This window comes from Caloenas nicobarica, chromosome 1 (assembly GCF_036013445.1).
Source record: "Caloenas nicobarica isolate bCalNic1 chromosome 1, bCalNic1.hap1, whole genome shotgun sequence".
Classification (NCBI taxonomy): Eukaryota; Metazoa; Chordata; class Aves; order Columbiformes; family Columbidae; genus Caloenas; species Caloenas nicobarica.
In genome coordinates this window covers 143,425,920-143,441,605 of record NC_088245.1, presented here as the reverse complement: position 1 = coordinate 143,441,605, position 15,686 = coordinate 143,425,920, and the positions used below count along the sequence as shown (strand labels likewise).

At 38.3% G+C, this 15,686-nt stretch overlaps 1 protein-coding gene across 1 annotated transcript in view; it reads right to left on the bottom strand.

The window, feature by feature from the left end:
- The window catches only part of DCBLD2 (discoidin, CUB and LCCL domain containing 2), a 48,014-nt gene that overhangs the window by 13,640 nt on the left and 18,688 nt on the right, over positions 1 to 15,686 (bottom strand). The window contains exons 3-8 of the mRNA XM_065658713.1: positions 10,659 to 10,796; positions 9,409 to 9,460; positions 7,953 to 8,025; positions 4,732 to 4,865; positions 4,023 to 4,063; positions 1,190 to 1,405 (exon numbers count right to left, since the gene is read on the bottom strand). Coding sequence (XP_065514785.1) covers positions 1,190 to 1,405; positions 4,023 to 4,063; positions 4,732 to 4,865; positions 7,953 to 8,025; positions 9,409 to 9,460; positions 10,659 to 10,796 — 654 coding nt within the window. The remainder of the gene's footprint in view (positions 1 to 1,189; positions 1,406 to 4,022; positions 4,064 to 4,731; positions 4,866 to 7,952; positions 8,026 to 9,408; positions 9,461 to 10,658; positions 10,797 to 15,686) is intronic.

The window sequence follows — 15,686 nt, the reverse complement described above, 5'->3', positions numbered from 1 at the left end:
TTGTAAAAGCTTATTAGCACAGGAATTAGGGGACTAATGTAAAATCCTAATAGTCCCCAGGGAGGTAATAACAAAGGCTGCTGCTAAACCCGAGTTGCTTAATGACAGGAAGCCAAGGTGCTGATAGCAGGTGTGCAGCTGAGTTTACAGAGACCAGCTCATGCATTTGAGAAAGAGACAAACCCAACCTGATCAAAGGAGGATGTTTCACAATAGTCTTAAAGCCTGGGACTCTAAAAAGCATTCTAACTAAAGCCACTTGATTTTTTAGGTTGGATTGCAAGCATGCCCATTAACAACAGCAAGTCATCTCTGAACAATTAAACCAAAATAGAGAACACTAACGTCAGCACAGCAGATACAATAGCTGCACTGCCACTACTCACACTACCCATGAGGATAAGCCCAAAATGCAAATGCCTCAGTGCTTCACTATGCAGCGTGGGCCACGTGGTGAACAACAGGATCAGGCAACCATAATTTCACTTGCCCAACTCCCAAAATGTGAAGCAAACACCAGCCCCTCCAGCTGTCTCTCCAGATAAACACAGCTACTAAAATCATGACAGACAGTCAATCACAATCTCTGCCAAGGATCAGCGCCTAACCCAAACTCTGGCTGCATCAGCTGGCACTGTTTGCTCTGTTTACTGAGGGTAAGCAGAACTGCTGAGGAGTCCACCATCCCAAAATCAGGTTCCACTTCAGGAAAGGAGGTGAAGGGGAGGCTGCCAGCTGGTTTACTCAGTCTGCTGCTTATCTCACATTGCACTGCAACTGCTCCTATCTCCACTGTTGGATTTACTAGGGCCATGACAGGCAGCAGCGAAAACCTAGAAACCTAAGTCAGTACACCAGCATCAGCGGTACCAGCAAACTGAACTGACTGGAGATGGATCTCTACCTCCAAGGAGACTATCGGCAGAAAAAGGGAACCATCAAGGATCCAATAAAACCACAGGAAACACTTCAAGAAATGCTGATGGAACATGGGTTTTCTAGCATGAGACTCCACCTGGTCAACTCTGACTCCAGGCTCCTGAGTATATTAGCTAGGACATGGAACCAATTTTGCTGTAATGATAATTAGATTTCACCTGGACTTTATCTAAGACCAAGGACTGGAAAAAATGATGTCAGCAACAACACTTTTTGAATGCTGCTTAAAAGTCACATCAGATTCACTTACCTGTTATTCTCTTTTCTTTATTCAAGTCAATCTGCAACCACTGATGTTCATCACTGATAAAAGCAGCCCAAGGAGGACCAAGCCTTTTTAGTCTGGCATTTTCAGGTTTCCAAATGTTCACTTGTCCTGTTTGGTCAGACCACTCAAGAATAGATGATGCCGTGATGTGAGAATCAGGGATTACCCCAGATTCCATCCCCAGTGTCCCATAGCAACCTGAGGGTTCAAAATGAAAATTCAAGTTGCAAAATGATTTTCCTTGCTTGGAGTTTAAGACTTCACATGCAAATATTAAACTGCCATCTAAATTTACTCCATAACAACGCTACCAATGGAACACACCATCTTTAGTTCTCTAAAAGTGATGCTGGAACCAAACTTGTGGTCTTGACTATTACGTGACTTACACCTGCTCAAGAGTAATGTGGATATTCTCCAATCACCACCCTCACAGAGCACTAGCAGAGAAGCTTTGGGGGAGCTGTCATGGTTTAATAGTATGTGTGGTTCATGCACAAATCATTCATTCCTTTTCTGTGTCTACATAACTTCTTGTTTTTCAAACCCACCTCAGTATCAAAATGTTAATTCAAACAATACACCAAAAAATGTAGGAAGCCATGTCATAACCCTGGCCTTGAGCTCAAACACATCCTTGAAATGAGCTGTATTTTTTTGTCACCATTCTTAGTAAAAGTTTCTTTCCATGTCACATTCTGCTGATGCCTATAAAACATCTCTGATATTCCTGACTAAATTTCCTTGTGGCTAGCTGATATCCACCTGCTCTTTGCTAAAATCTTTTCTGTAGTGCCAACAGTTTTTCCCTCTCACACCCGTATTCCCCAGACACATCAGCAGAGAGCAACCTTTGCCTTCAGCCAGCCAGCCTGAACAACCCAGCCTGGCCTCCCTTCTGCTGTGAGCTCCCCCGCTCCCAGCAGGTCCCCTGCAGCCCTCCTCTGCACCAAGGTCGGGTGCTCATCCCTCAAGGGAGGCACAGGTGGCAGAGCCCCCATCCGACCGTATCCCAGAAAAGGCTTTGCCAATGTCCAGTGCAATGGCATTAATAGTCTGTTGTCTCTCCTGAAGATACCTCACCTGCTACAGCACAGGATCACATCAGCACTTCACTAACCAGATCCTTCCCCTCATCTGCCACTTCCATTTACCATGCTGCCAGTTTGAAGGAGAAATGCCTCAGTCTCTACGTACCCAACGTTATACTTTTTACTCTGTAATTCTTCAATAATTTCTATTACTCGGGTCTCAAAGTCAGGCAAGTCTTCCTGTACAAACAGTTTCATCTTCCTCTGTACTGACCACACCTCTAGCATTAATAACACACTCCTCAATTTTGTACCAAGTCATGAATCCAGCTATTATGGAAGAACCACACTAGTAACTTCACCACAGCCTGATAAACCTCATTTGAGCACACTAGAGAGTTCTCTTTTTCCTCCCAACAACTCCTAGGCCACCCAACTACATACATTTTAATCTAGACCTGCATCTTGTCTCTAGCTCATTCAGTAATTTCTCAAATGTATCACTGAAATCCAGATAGTTTAGATAAGTATTTAGCCTCATCTCTTCATATTTCCAGGCCATTTAATTACTTTCATATACACTATCAGATCAAATTCTGAAAGACAACAAACCCTGCCTCAATCACTGTGCTTAATATTCTCCATGCATAAGGTCATCAAACATGCAATTCCTTCTTCCAGCTCTTGCAGATGTCTGGGACATAAATTATTATAAAAGATAATACATATAATATTCAAATTTTTGCTTGTTTGTATACATTTCCATCTCAAAACACTCCTGCCCATCAAATTCCTGTCTTTATTTCCCCATTCAGCTATCACCTTTATTTACCTATTAGGCAAAGTATTTGTTTCCTTTTGAGGAGTATGTGTATAATTTCCCCTTTTTTGTTGGTGTTTTTAATTTTATCTTTATGGAAAACAGACCTAATGCTGTTAGGGTTTTTTTTTTTTTGGTGTTGTTAACAACATTTGGTGTTGTTAAACAGCTAAAGAGACTAAGGAAAGACCACTGTCTTCACAATACTTCAAAGATGGCATTTAAGGCGACTTAGAGAAAAGCTAGCTTCCATTTAGAAAACTAGAGCTAATTTAATTGAAAACCAGGACTTGACAGAAAGTAAAAACATGCAAAGAAGTAAAGCTCTAAAAAGGGTGAACATACCAATCAGCAACTTGATATACATTTACGAAACAAAACATGGCAGCCAAGAAGGAACACAACTGACACACAGAGGCCCAAGAAATGCCCTTCCAGAGCAGGAGACAAGTAATTTATCACATAGCATTCAGTTGCAAGAATATGGGAGAAGAAAAGTAAAATGGGGTGGAGAAAGTCGAGGAATCATTTGGGGATTTTTGCTGGCTTTCTTAGCAGGCAACAAGGAAAGTGCAAGGAGTAAACCTGGAAAGAACCTACAATGCACAGTTGTTACAAACAGAGAGCAACTCTTAAGTGCCCAACTCTGCTTCAGCAGTGTGTTCAAAGTATGGGAGATGAGTCACTTAAACCCAGACTATAATAGAGGAATACAACCTGAAAGAATCTCTTTCTGCAGATAAGGCAATGCTTACTTTACACATCACTGTATCTATAAACCCAGTGATAATTAATCATCAAAATGAGACAGTAAAACAATTCAAAAATATACATTCCTGAGGAATGAAGTAAAAAAAAAAGCCTCACTATCTAGAACAAAAAATAATAAAATGCCTGCATACTTATTTCTACTCACAAAATCCGTATGAAAGTATCAACATGTAATAGATGTGACAATGCTTACCACTCGTCTTAAATGTGAAGAGACTTGTAGATAATGGTCCCCTGCAGAGAACAAAAGATGGGGTTCGTGGCAGCCAGTGAGGAAAATTGAAACAAACTGTCTTCAATTTATTTTTCATGTCAGACCGCTTGCCACTAAAACCTTTGCACATATGCCTAAACAAGCCCTTCATGATTAAAGTAACACTTCCTGTCACCAGGTTGCAACGCTTTCAGTACAAACACCTTTTCAACTGACATCTAGTCAGTTGACTTCACGGCTTTCAAACAAACATCTGCCCAGCAAAATGGAAGACTTTGTTTTAATGCTTCCCTTTTAAATTAAGCTCATCATAAGAGCAAGAATCCCCTCTGATTGCTTTCATTCCTGGGACTCATTAGGTAAATTGACAAGTTACACTCTTCTCCCTGCCACTAAAAAGTTGGCATTAAACTATTATTTTTCCACAGACCATTAGGAATTTGCAGTCAAGCCACGCATTTTGCAAGATAAAACCTCCTTGCAGAATTTGAAAAATTAATTTTTATGGTCCAGAGGTTAAATATATCTGGTAAAACAATCATACCACAGCAAAAGAGCATTGTGAGAACCTTACAGAAGAGAACCTGTGCACGGAACACGTAGCTTCACTAGCTGAATTAATCCTGCGATGAGACACTACCAAGATCTAAGGTGCTAAAGACAAGGAGAATATAGGAAGTACACTTACACTTTTGAGGTGACATTGTTAGCCAGGGAGCCTTCATAGTACGGAATGCCTTTGCTGATTACAACATTAATTTGGCCACCCAGAGTATTTGACACAACGCCTGCGTGAACACCAGCCATACAAAGTGATGATGACTTGAAAAAGGGGAAAAACAAAAACTTAATACTACATTATAAAGAAATTAAATATTACACAGTTTATTGTAAATGCTACATTTTCCACTTACAGTCTTTGTTACTATTACATTAAGAAACTGTTCTTATTTAACTGTTCTCTCTGTTATTTAGAAACCACTCATCTTTGTTTTATTATGGAACGTATAAAAACACAAAACCAAGATCCTACATTTCACTCCATCCTCACCCAGATGTGTCTGTAAAGTAACTCCTGTAATCAAATAAGCTCAAACAGTGAGGTAAATCAGTCTGAAAAAGCCAGACAGCTCAGTTTCAGCCTACAGTAAATCTTCTATATTAGACAACAGAAGCTGAATACATAAACACTAGGAAGCCTTTTAATAGAAAGCACACTGAAAGTATGTTTATTCATTTTCTCACAATTAAGGAGTGATGCACTGCAGATTTTGTAACTTTTAGCTGATGTGCTATACTTTTTAAAAATTCATGGCTAAACATGGTTTAACCATCCAGCAATCTGATCCATATCAATTCACAGTAAGACATGAACACAATTCGTTCTAAAGAAGCCAATTACCTAGGTTGTACAGATCGGTGGAGATCAGGTATGAAAAAACTTTCTGCAGGACATCCTGTTCTTTTCTTCTCTCCCTGGAGGACTGTTAACCCAGATGCACTAACAAATGTCAGGGTGACACCTCCATTTCCCTGGCTTGCAGGCTCGCTGGGCCACAGAGAACAGGACTCGCTCACTACACCAAGTCCTTCAGGCACAGCACAGAGTGTGCAGTGCAAGATGCCTCTGTCTCTGGACCAAAGCTAGCCCAGGAGATTTTCAGCTGGGAAATAAACCCTTCCAGGCCAAACGGGCTTGACCAAGAAATATCCTAGTGCTCAGGAGCAGAAAGACAAGCCCAGTTCCAAAGACGGCTTAGCAGCAGTGGCTTTGCACCCATCCACCGCACACACCAAGGCTTCTGGAGGTTTACTGGCTACACACAGTGCAACAGGCATAGACAGTGCTGTCCCCAGTGATCCTGCAATGTGCAGCACTGGGGTACACACAGACACACTGTCCTGCAGCCCCTTGCTCACATTCAATGAGACTGGAATCAACCTGAATTTTAGAAGATTGATTGGGCCCAAGTTGCCTCTGAAGGACCATCTGGGTATCTTTCCCAATCCACCTTCCAGAAACCATATTTAGCTTGTTGTTATTATTAGTGTGGTTATCCCAGTGCATACTTGCCCAAGTCAATAAGCAACAGATGATGACTGCAGATTTTTATTTTCTGCAAACAGTTGCTCCTCCAAACAAAGCCTGCTGCTAGCTGGTTCTACTGAAAACACGTGCTGCTCCGCTCTGCCAACCAGTCCACTGGGTACTACAGAGCCTCACTATAATTCTTTAGGAAGGAATCAGCAGGTCCTTTCCAGAGAAGGAAGACTTCATGGGTGACTTACTTTCTCACGTTATTTTAAAAACAGAACTAAAACCAGAACAACATGGTATAGTAGGCCTGTATCTCAAGCTCACTGGCCAAAAAAAGTTTTTCCAAACATAAATCTCCTCAGTGTATTCACACATAAAAACTCTAACCCTATTCCTCATCAGTCAAATATCCTAAAAGCTTTCTAAATAAATGTAATTGTCTCACTCATCCATGCAGCTCCCCTCTCCTTTCATACTTTTCCTTGAAAGTAAGAGCACAGGACTCCCTGCTCACCAGAAGATGTCAGCAATGGGCGCTCCAAGTCCTCAAGGACTCTGGATCACACAACACACACACACACATATCAAGATCTAAGGTATTTTTAAAAGCAGCAAGCAGCTGCTGATCATTTGAAAAAAAAATAGAGAAATCTCTACCTGAAACTTTGTCTAAAGTGCTGGACAATTGGGGTTTTTTCTATACAACTTGTCTTGTGAGAAATTCTCTGCCTTTTATTCAAGGCTATAAAGTATACAAAAAGAAAGTCACGAAGCATTTATTTCCTCAAGTTTCCCTTTTCCTCCATAGAAAACAGTTTTCCAGACTGTGGCAAAAAAGCTCCCAACAAGCAGAACTACAGATGCTGCAAATACATCAGGCAGAGACTCAACTGCGTCTTGTTACTAGCTACAAAAATTACCTTGCAGCCACATAGTGAGGACTCAGTATGGCCCAGAACATACAATGCAGTTGTGCTGTGATGACAATTTTACATATGGGTTATTATTTAAGCAGGCAGCCTAGGGTTTACAGATACTTGAGAAAAGAAAATCAGAGAGGCACACTTTAAGTTCATACTTAGTACTAAAATCTTTGCTTGCTAATGTTTTAAAATTGTCTTTCCTTTGTGCTGGATCTAATGGTTTATTAAAAGAGCATTTCAAGATAAACAAAGACATCTAAAGTAATTCTTGACCAGACTGCTAGCAAAATTATAATCACTTAAAAATAAGCAAACACCCTCTAGTCTTATGGCAGGTATGCTAATTCAGTTACAAAAGCTTACATCTGAAAAATACAATATATAGGCTTTTGTAGTGTTCTAAGTAAATAGTACGTTATTCAAGATTTTCATTTCCAGTTTAAAGAACTATTAATTTTACAGCATTAACTGTTTTGCAAATGGTTTTATAGCTGCTGAGCATAGTGTTTCATCTCTCGTATTGTAACAAAAAATTAAGATAACCACTGAGACTCTCTGTTTAGAGATGTATTATAGCATGAAAAAAGAGGGCATGATTAAAAGAACTGGTTCCCTCTGTATAAATCTGAATTTCCCAACCTGAAAAAGCCAACAAAAACAAACCAGAAAGTAAAAAACAATATTTTGATTGATCTGTCCTTCTTCTCAGCAGGCCTTACAAAAATCTTTGGGTGTCTACCTCACTGCTTCACCTCTTGGAGATGGCAACATCTGAAGCATCAGCCACTTAGCAGCTGTGCAAAAAAATGAAAACCATGCTATTCACTTTAAGAGGTACAAATTCCAGAACCCAGAGAGCAGAACTAATGTGAACAACCATGATTAACTTGTACTTATACAGTGTGTGTTTACCAAAATTCATGTAAGCCCATGGTATTTTTTACGTACATCTCTGTATCCATGGGGAATAGTGCCTGAAATGTCAGCAAAAGGAATCACACATCCAGCTGGACAATACTTACTAGAAGAGAAAAAAACATCAAGTCAAGATACGCAAGCAACTGCAACTCTTACCATTTTATAAAATAGTCACTATTTTTTCATTTACAATACTCCGTTATCATTCACATATCACTATTGAATGACATATCCTAGTTGAAGACATATGAAATCAGACAAAAAAATACTTAAGAAGGGAAGTATACAGCAGGAGAAAAGACATTTGAAAAAGTTTAAAAAATGTCTCAACTGAAACTACAGTTCCAGTCTCAATATAAAAAAGCAATAAAGCCAGGATTTTATAATATAAATACTGCATGGCTTCTGTAAATTAAAAGTCTTACAAGTACTTACAAGTAATTCATGCATTTTATTTTATAAACTAGAAACCTGCATATCTATTAGTTTTGCATCTTTACACAATACATGTCTAAAGTAATGCTACTTTATAATAACTCCTGGCAATGCTTTCATCATAAAAAAGTGGCCAAATTCAGTTAATACCACTAGTTCATGGAAAGCAAGAGGCAAGACATCTACACCTCTGATGCAAACCAATGTTCACGTTCTAGTGCCACTTCATATTACACACACAAAACCCCTTAAATCTTCAAGATCTAACAGTGAACTGACACAAACTATTAACATTTTCACTGCAGCTCAACAACAGTTGAAGCAACACTGCAGGTACTATGAAAACAGTGGTATTTGAAGACTTTGGCACATGTTGAGCAAGGCCACAACCTACAATTAGAGCCCTGTTTTGGAACTTGGGAAAATGAGAGAGAAATGGAAAGTTTGCACTTTGAAATGTTTTGTGATGCCACGGCTTAAGTTCTCCAAAAAGTAAGCTTACATACTTCACAACAGTCCGCAACTTTAAACGCTCTCCTTGCTCTAGATGGAAATGCAGAAGGGAAAAACAGGGAAATGACAAACGTTTCCTCAATGAGAAGGAACAACATTTTGTGCCTTTACAGAACCTTATTAATTTACAAGCTGCAAAAGGGGTTTGAAATTTTTAACTCGTTTCATAGTTCAGCGCTCCTTTCATAACTGTAATATGAATTTCAGTATTTGAAGTGTGTACCTGCTGTAACACAAGTTTATAAAGCAATACTCTGTCTACGGCAATGAGATATTAGCTCCTACGTGTTAGTGCAAATTAACAAGGTTCTACTGTATACTGTATACAAAAATGGGAGAGAGAGAAAGAGGGAGAGAGATAGGAAGGAGGAGTGCAAATATTAAAATTATTCAACTCTAAGCCTAATTAGTTTATTTCTTAATTTCTCTGGACCGCCAATTTTCAAGCTGCATGAGGTGTAAGTAACAGAATGAAGTAGAAACACTAAAATGACTTCATGAAAGAGACTGGGAGGGGAACAGGTAAAATCAGTCTTACTTGAATTCTGGTTCGGAAAAGTGACTTGCATTGTCTAAACAGGTAATTAGGTCTGGAAAGAAAAAAAGTATCAGGACAAGAGGATGATAAAAGACAACAAGTTTCAGTATGCTTTTTAAAATGCACAAAAATATACATTTGAGCCTCTGTGGCTTAACCGAAAGTCTCAGAATGAATTAATTTTCTTGCAATAGTTGTTGTATTATAGTAGAACCTTGAAAATTTGTCTGAATAACTGGGAAATCTACTGAGAATGTGACATAGACAAGAAGATAAATACTACTACACACATTCATTTTCTGTGCAGCTTAATTTTAATTTACTATTATACTTCAGCGAACCTAACATAATTCAGAGACACAAACATACACTCTTTTCACAAAATTAAATTAATAAGCTAGCTAAACAGGCCTGTATTTTCAGCCTTTAATGGTTCTACAGTACTGAAACCAGGTAGCATTGAGAACAGAGTGCCACGTTATTGGCATCCATGAGTGATATCACAAACTTCATGTTTCTGTCTGCTGTGTATCAGCACATATAGTCCAAAATACAGAGACAAAAGCATCAGAAAAGCCACTAAATGAAAATTAAAAATGAAAATTCTTTCTCTTCTCTTTTTAGAATTACTTCTAGAAAGGGCTGTCTCAAGCCTTTTGTCTTGTGAAGCAGTTGCTGGCAATCCTTCATTTCCTTGCGGACCATGTATGTCACTTACTGTTACCATGAGAGGAAGGAGATGCAAAACAAATACAGAAACCTCTTTGAGCGGCTAGAATAACCAAAAATATGGAAAAAACACAAAATGGCCAAAAGACCAAAAAGTAGTCAGCTAACTTTATAACTGAAAAGTTGAGGGAGTATAGAAAACAGTTACTGAAATAAAATTTTCCACAAGGTTGGTCTGTATAAGATATACCATTAGATAAGAAAAAAATCCTCGTTATCTTGATTACTACCTGAAAAAATGCATTTCGTCCTTTCTTCAAAGCAGCTCTTTCATTCATAACAGATTCTTGCTCTGCTATCCAGGGTAAGCTTTGATACCATTTCTTTAAAACTACAGTAACTTAAATAGTCACCGAACAGTCCAATTTCCTACACAGAAGTTATCAGGAAGACTGCATTAAAAGCCTCTGTTTTCAGATGTTAATTTGTGAGAATGTAGGAATGAATAAAATAGTTCTGTGCTTTTACTAGACAGCTCTAATTCTACCAGTACAGGAAAATTACCAAATTATGATAAATACCTGATTTGTCAGTGGTCGAATAAACTGCAAGAAATCCACGTCCAGAAGTGTGTATTCCACTCATGAACTGTACTGTGACTTCATTACTTTTTGAAGTAATTAAACCATCCATTTGGAAGCCAAACCCACAGTATTTTCCTATGGAGAGAAGGGGGAGAACAGACATGGACCAAAACCAACATAGGTAATAAGCATCTTTTTAATTTGCAGCTTAAGTTCGCATTACCTCTGGCATATATTCAAAACCAAACACATGTGCATGACAGTAAATAATGTAGTCTGTGTCCATTTAAAGCAAAAGGCAGAGTATGGGTATCACATTTATTTTGTCACTGTCAACAGGTGAGTCTCTCTCATACCCTTAACTCTTCCAAATAGATGCAACCTTCACCTCTAGCCACACATGGCTTCACAGTCAGTTCTTCAAAGATCGTAAGAAATCTGTTAAGGATCAAGTTAGGGCACCAAGAATCATCTGCAGAAGCAAATGAGAAAAAAGTCCTTCTTCTTCCCTCAGCTTTTGGGGCACTGCTTCCTCGTCCATTACTTCACAGTTTCTGTCAACTACTTTTCTCAATTTTGAACAACAGCACGCATGATTCACTGAACTTCAGCATCAACATACAAGCGTATGTGAGGACCATTTATATAAACTGCCAGTTGGTTCACTTTCTGTTTTGCTGCACCTATAAAATCTAACAGAGGTTCTGCACCTGGATACTTCTCTTGCCAAAATTACCAAAAGCAATACGTTTTAAACTAAGATGCTGGAATCTGCAGATATTGACAGTATGTGTCCTATGAAGTCCTAGAATTACTAACAAATAACATCACCTGGATGAACGGCTGTTAAACAGACCTAAGTCAATATTATCCAGTCCTACTAATTAGGAAGTTTAATGAAATACTGATCAGCTTATTAACCTGATAAGGAAAAAAATATCTTCTGTTCTATAGGCTCCCTTGATCATTCAGTGTCGTAAACCATCTATAGCCCTATTTAAGATTCTGCAGTGGATAATCACCAGCAGCAAATGACACTGCACGTGTTTCCATTTATCATTCATTATTTGCTTTCTTGATAATAAGTATGTTATCACATTGTAAAATAGCAAAAAAGAAACCAAACTCCCTTCTCAACTGAAGGTAAATTACAATACTAAAGTAGAGGGAGTGGAATAACACTACCCTGCAGGAATAGTTCTCAACAAATATAACACAAAACAGATATAAATATAACACAAACAAATATAATGCATATGTCAAATACCTTACAAAGTGAATTGCACTCTCAAATACTACTAAAATAATTAGAAATACAAATTCCTATCATTATTCAGAGCTTTCTAAACATTGCTTATTCAGATATGTTTTTTAAAAAGCAAAGGTATTTTCTAATTAATTTTACAATGAAATTTAGAATGCTTACCTCAATTTACTACTTAAACTGGTTATCAGCAAAAGTTACAAATAAATAAGTTCCCTTTTACCAGGGCTCCACATTGACCCTGTGTTCTGCTCTAAGTCACGTGTCAATGATTAACTGCATTATGATGAACCGCATAATTTTTCCAGCTATCACTTTTTTTTTTTTAACTTTTGTTTTCAGCCACTGGATCTTGTTACATGATTGGCCAACATGAGAGTCCTCTTGGGGTGCGTCAGGCTGTCCTCAAGATACCATTTATCATCTTCTTTGGGCAAATATACAGGGTAAGACATTTAAATCTAGCTTGGATAAACTATCCAGTGCTGCCTGCACCATGGAGATACAGCCTTTAACAAACTCTAGACTGATGCACCTTATGCATCACGGCAAGTCACTTTTGAGACTATATGTATTTTTTCTAACTCTTCCCTGGTCTCTTGCTGGATTTTTAGCAAACTTTTAAAAGGCGGGCATTAGAAAGGGACAAAACACGACTGCCATGACGCCTCTGTCAATGGTATGTGCAGAAGATGTCTGTAGATATGCAATGAAGGACTCCAAGTGCTTCCATACGATAACATTACAGCAGGAAAAGGAATTCCCACAGCAGCTTATGTTCTCTGCTCCTATAGATCTGTGCTCACATTGTATGTATTATATAAATATATCTGACCGTAGATGCACAGTGACTTGAATGTGATGAAATCTAATACAGAACACCTCTAGATCTTACTTAAATTAAAGACAAACTTAATACCAAGGATTTAAATCTTCTTTTGAAGGCTTGGAATTAGAACCAGCCCTCAAAAGCTTTATGAGAAACCTTCTCTGTTTATCAATGAACAAATCCATTAACAATTTTTTAATCTAATCAGCCAATTTTTAAGTCATTTTGCATTAAAGTCAGTGTCACTGCATTTCAGATGTTATACAATAGAAATATTTTCATGTTACACCATGTCAGTAGTCTTGAATGGAAAAACTTAGGAAAAATCCAAATTTCTTCCAAACAAATTCAGGTCACTGTTTAATCTCTCCAGTGTTTGTTGCTTCAAACATGAACATTCAAGAATCTGCATCATCTGTATCTGCCACTGTTAGTATCACTGTTTGTTGTGTGATTTCATTTATCAAGAGCAGAACGACACACACATTTGCACAACATACTGTGCTATTACACCAGCTGGGAACGGCTAAAGTCAAGAGAAACAAATGAAGTAGAAAATTTACTTGAACCCATTAAGTCACTTGTAAAAGTGAATAATAGACTTATCAGAACTGGACATTCCTTGCCATTTAAGGACTTCAGTGTTTCCTATTTTAGACCAAGTCTGTCTCAACGGCTCCAAGCACATACTTATTTTCACACACACTTACCTAGGTAACAGTTGGAAAAGAGGGTTAACAAAGCTAACATTCCTCTAGCCTCATTATAAAAAGACTCAATTTAGTGGGATCAGCATTTGACTTGCACAAAAACAATATCAGTGAAATAAATCTCTCTCCCTCTCTCTCCCTCCGGATTAAAGCTTTAGGAAATAAAATAATTTGCAAAATAACAACTAATTTTAGTGAAGGAAGACCAGCCATTTATTTTGAGTTTTATACAAAGTAACCACAAGGGTCTTAAACCCCTAGATATATGTTGACATAGATGATGTCACAGTGCTATTTGAATAAAGCCCTGACTTAAAGTCATTAGATTTATTTTGTCTTCTTAAAGAGGACAAAAATCAGACTATGAACTTTATTAGAAAAGGGGGAATATTCGAATTACACAACTATTGTTAACACCACAAAGATGAACAGCTCAAATCAGAGTTATTCCATATAAAAAGAAAAGCATTTCACATAAGATGTATATATAAAACTTTTTTTTTTTTAAATGAAGATCCTCATAGTTTTGCAATTCCCTCTCCACTGCTTACAACAACTTTGCTAGCTACTGGCAAATGTCTGAGGGGAAAAAAAACAACCCCACACATTACAGTGGAGTTTCCTTTGAGAATCTGAAGAACCAAAGATTATTATAGGATCAGTGTCACATTTAGCATCTAATCGTTGTATGCATGAACAAAATGCAGGATGTTCTGCTATCATTATTATGCATCATTTTTTCAGTACATTTTTAGGATATAGGAATTCTGTCGAGAAGACGGACATTTACATACGCTTTAATAGCAGTAAAAAAATGCAATTATTTAGGAACAATTACATTGAGAATACTCTGGCATTCCAGAGAGCTCATCTGCTGGGCAACAATGGTGAGCATACTTGAAATGAGCACATCACCAGAGAAAGGGACAATCAAACAACTCTTTCCTTTACCACTTCTATGTTTATATAGTGCCTGTACTCAACCCCTGTGCTGAGGATTTCTGTAGCATTCAGGAGAATCTTAGCTGTGCTTTCGAGCAGTATTATCGGTAGTAAAGTTACTATTAGGTTGGTGTAAAAGGAATTGTGGTTTTTGCATTGTTGAAATTTGCTGTTTGATAAAGGAATACATTCTTAAATAAATGTGGTTATGTTATACATCATTTTCATGCGCTTTTCTCTCTTTAAGTTTTTTTGCTACTGGCTTGTTACTTGCTGTTTATTTTTTATTTATTTTAGATTATGGAAATGATGTTAGACAAAAAGTGAATTCGAGTTATTTTCTTATCTGAGTTCAAAATGGGTCGTCAAGCAGCGGAAACAACTCATAACATCAACAACGCATTTAGTCCAGGGAGTGCTAATGAACGTACAGTGCAGTGGGGGTTCAAGAAGTTTCGCAAAGGAGACGAGAGCCTTGAAGGTGAGGAGCGCAGTGACTGGCCAGCGGAAGTTGACAACGACCACTCGAGAGCTATCATCAAAGCCGATCCTCTTACAACTACACAAGAAGTTGCTGAAGAACTCAATGTCAACCATTCTACAGTCGTTCAGCATTTGAAGCAAATTGGAAAGGTGAAAAAGCTCGGCAAGTGGGTGCCTCAGGAGCTGACCAAAAATCCAAAAAATCGTCGTTTGGAAGTGTTGTCTTCTCTTATTCTACACAACAACAACAAACCATTTCTCAATCGTACTGTGACATGAGACAAAAAAGTGGATTTTATATGACAACCGGCAATGACCAGCTCAGTGGCTGGACCAAGAAGAACCTCCAAATCACTTCCCAAAGCCAAACTTGCACCAAAAAAAGGTCATGGTCACTGTTTGGTCATCTGCTGCCGGTCTTATCCACTACAGTTTTCTGAATCCCAGTGAAACCATTCCATCTGAGAATTATGCTCAGCAAATCGATGAGATGCACCAAAAACTGCAGCGCCTGCAGTTGGCATTGGTCAACAGAAAGGGCCCAATTCTTCTACACGACAATGCCTGACTCCACATAGCACAACCAACACTTCAAAAGTTGAATGCATTGGGCTACAATGTTTTGCCTCATCAGCCACATTCACTTGACCTCTTGCCAAGCGACTACCACTTCTTCAAGCATCTCAGCAACTTTTTGCAGGAAAAACACTTCCACAACCAGCAGGATGCAGAAAATGCTTTCCAAGAGTTTGTCGAATCCCAAAGCACAGATTTTTACACCACAGGAATAAATAAAT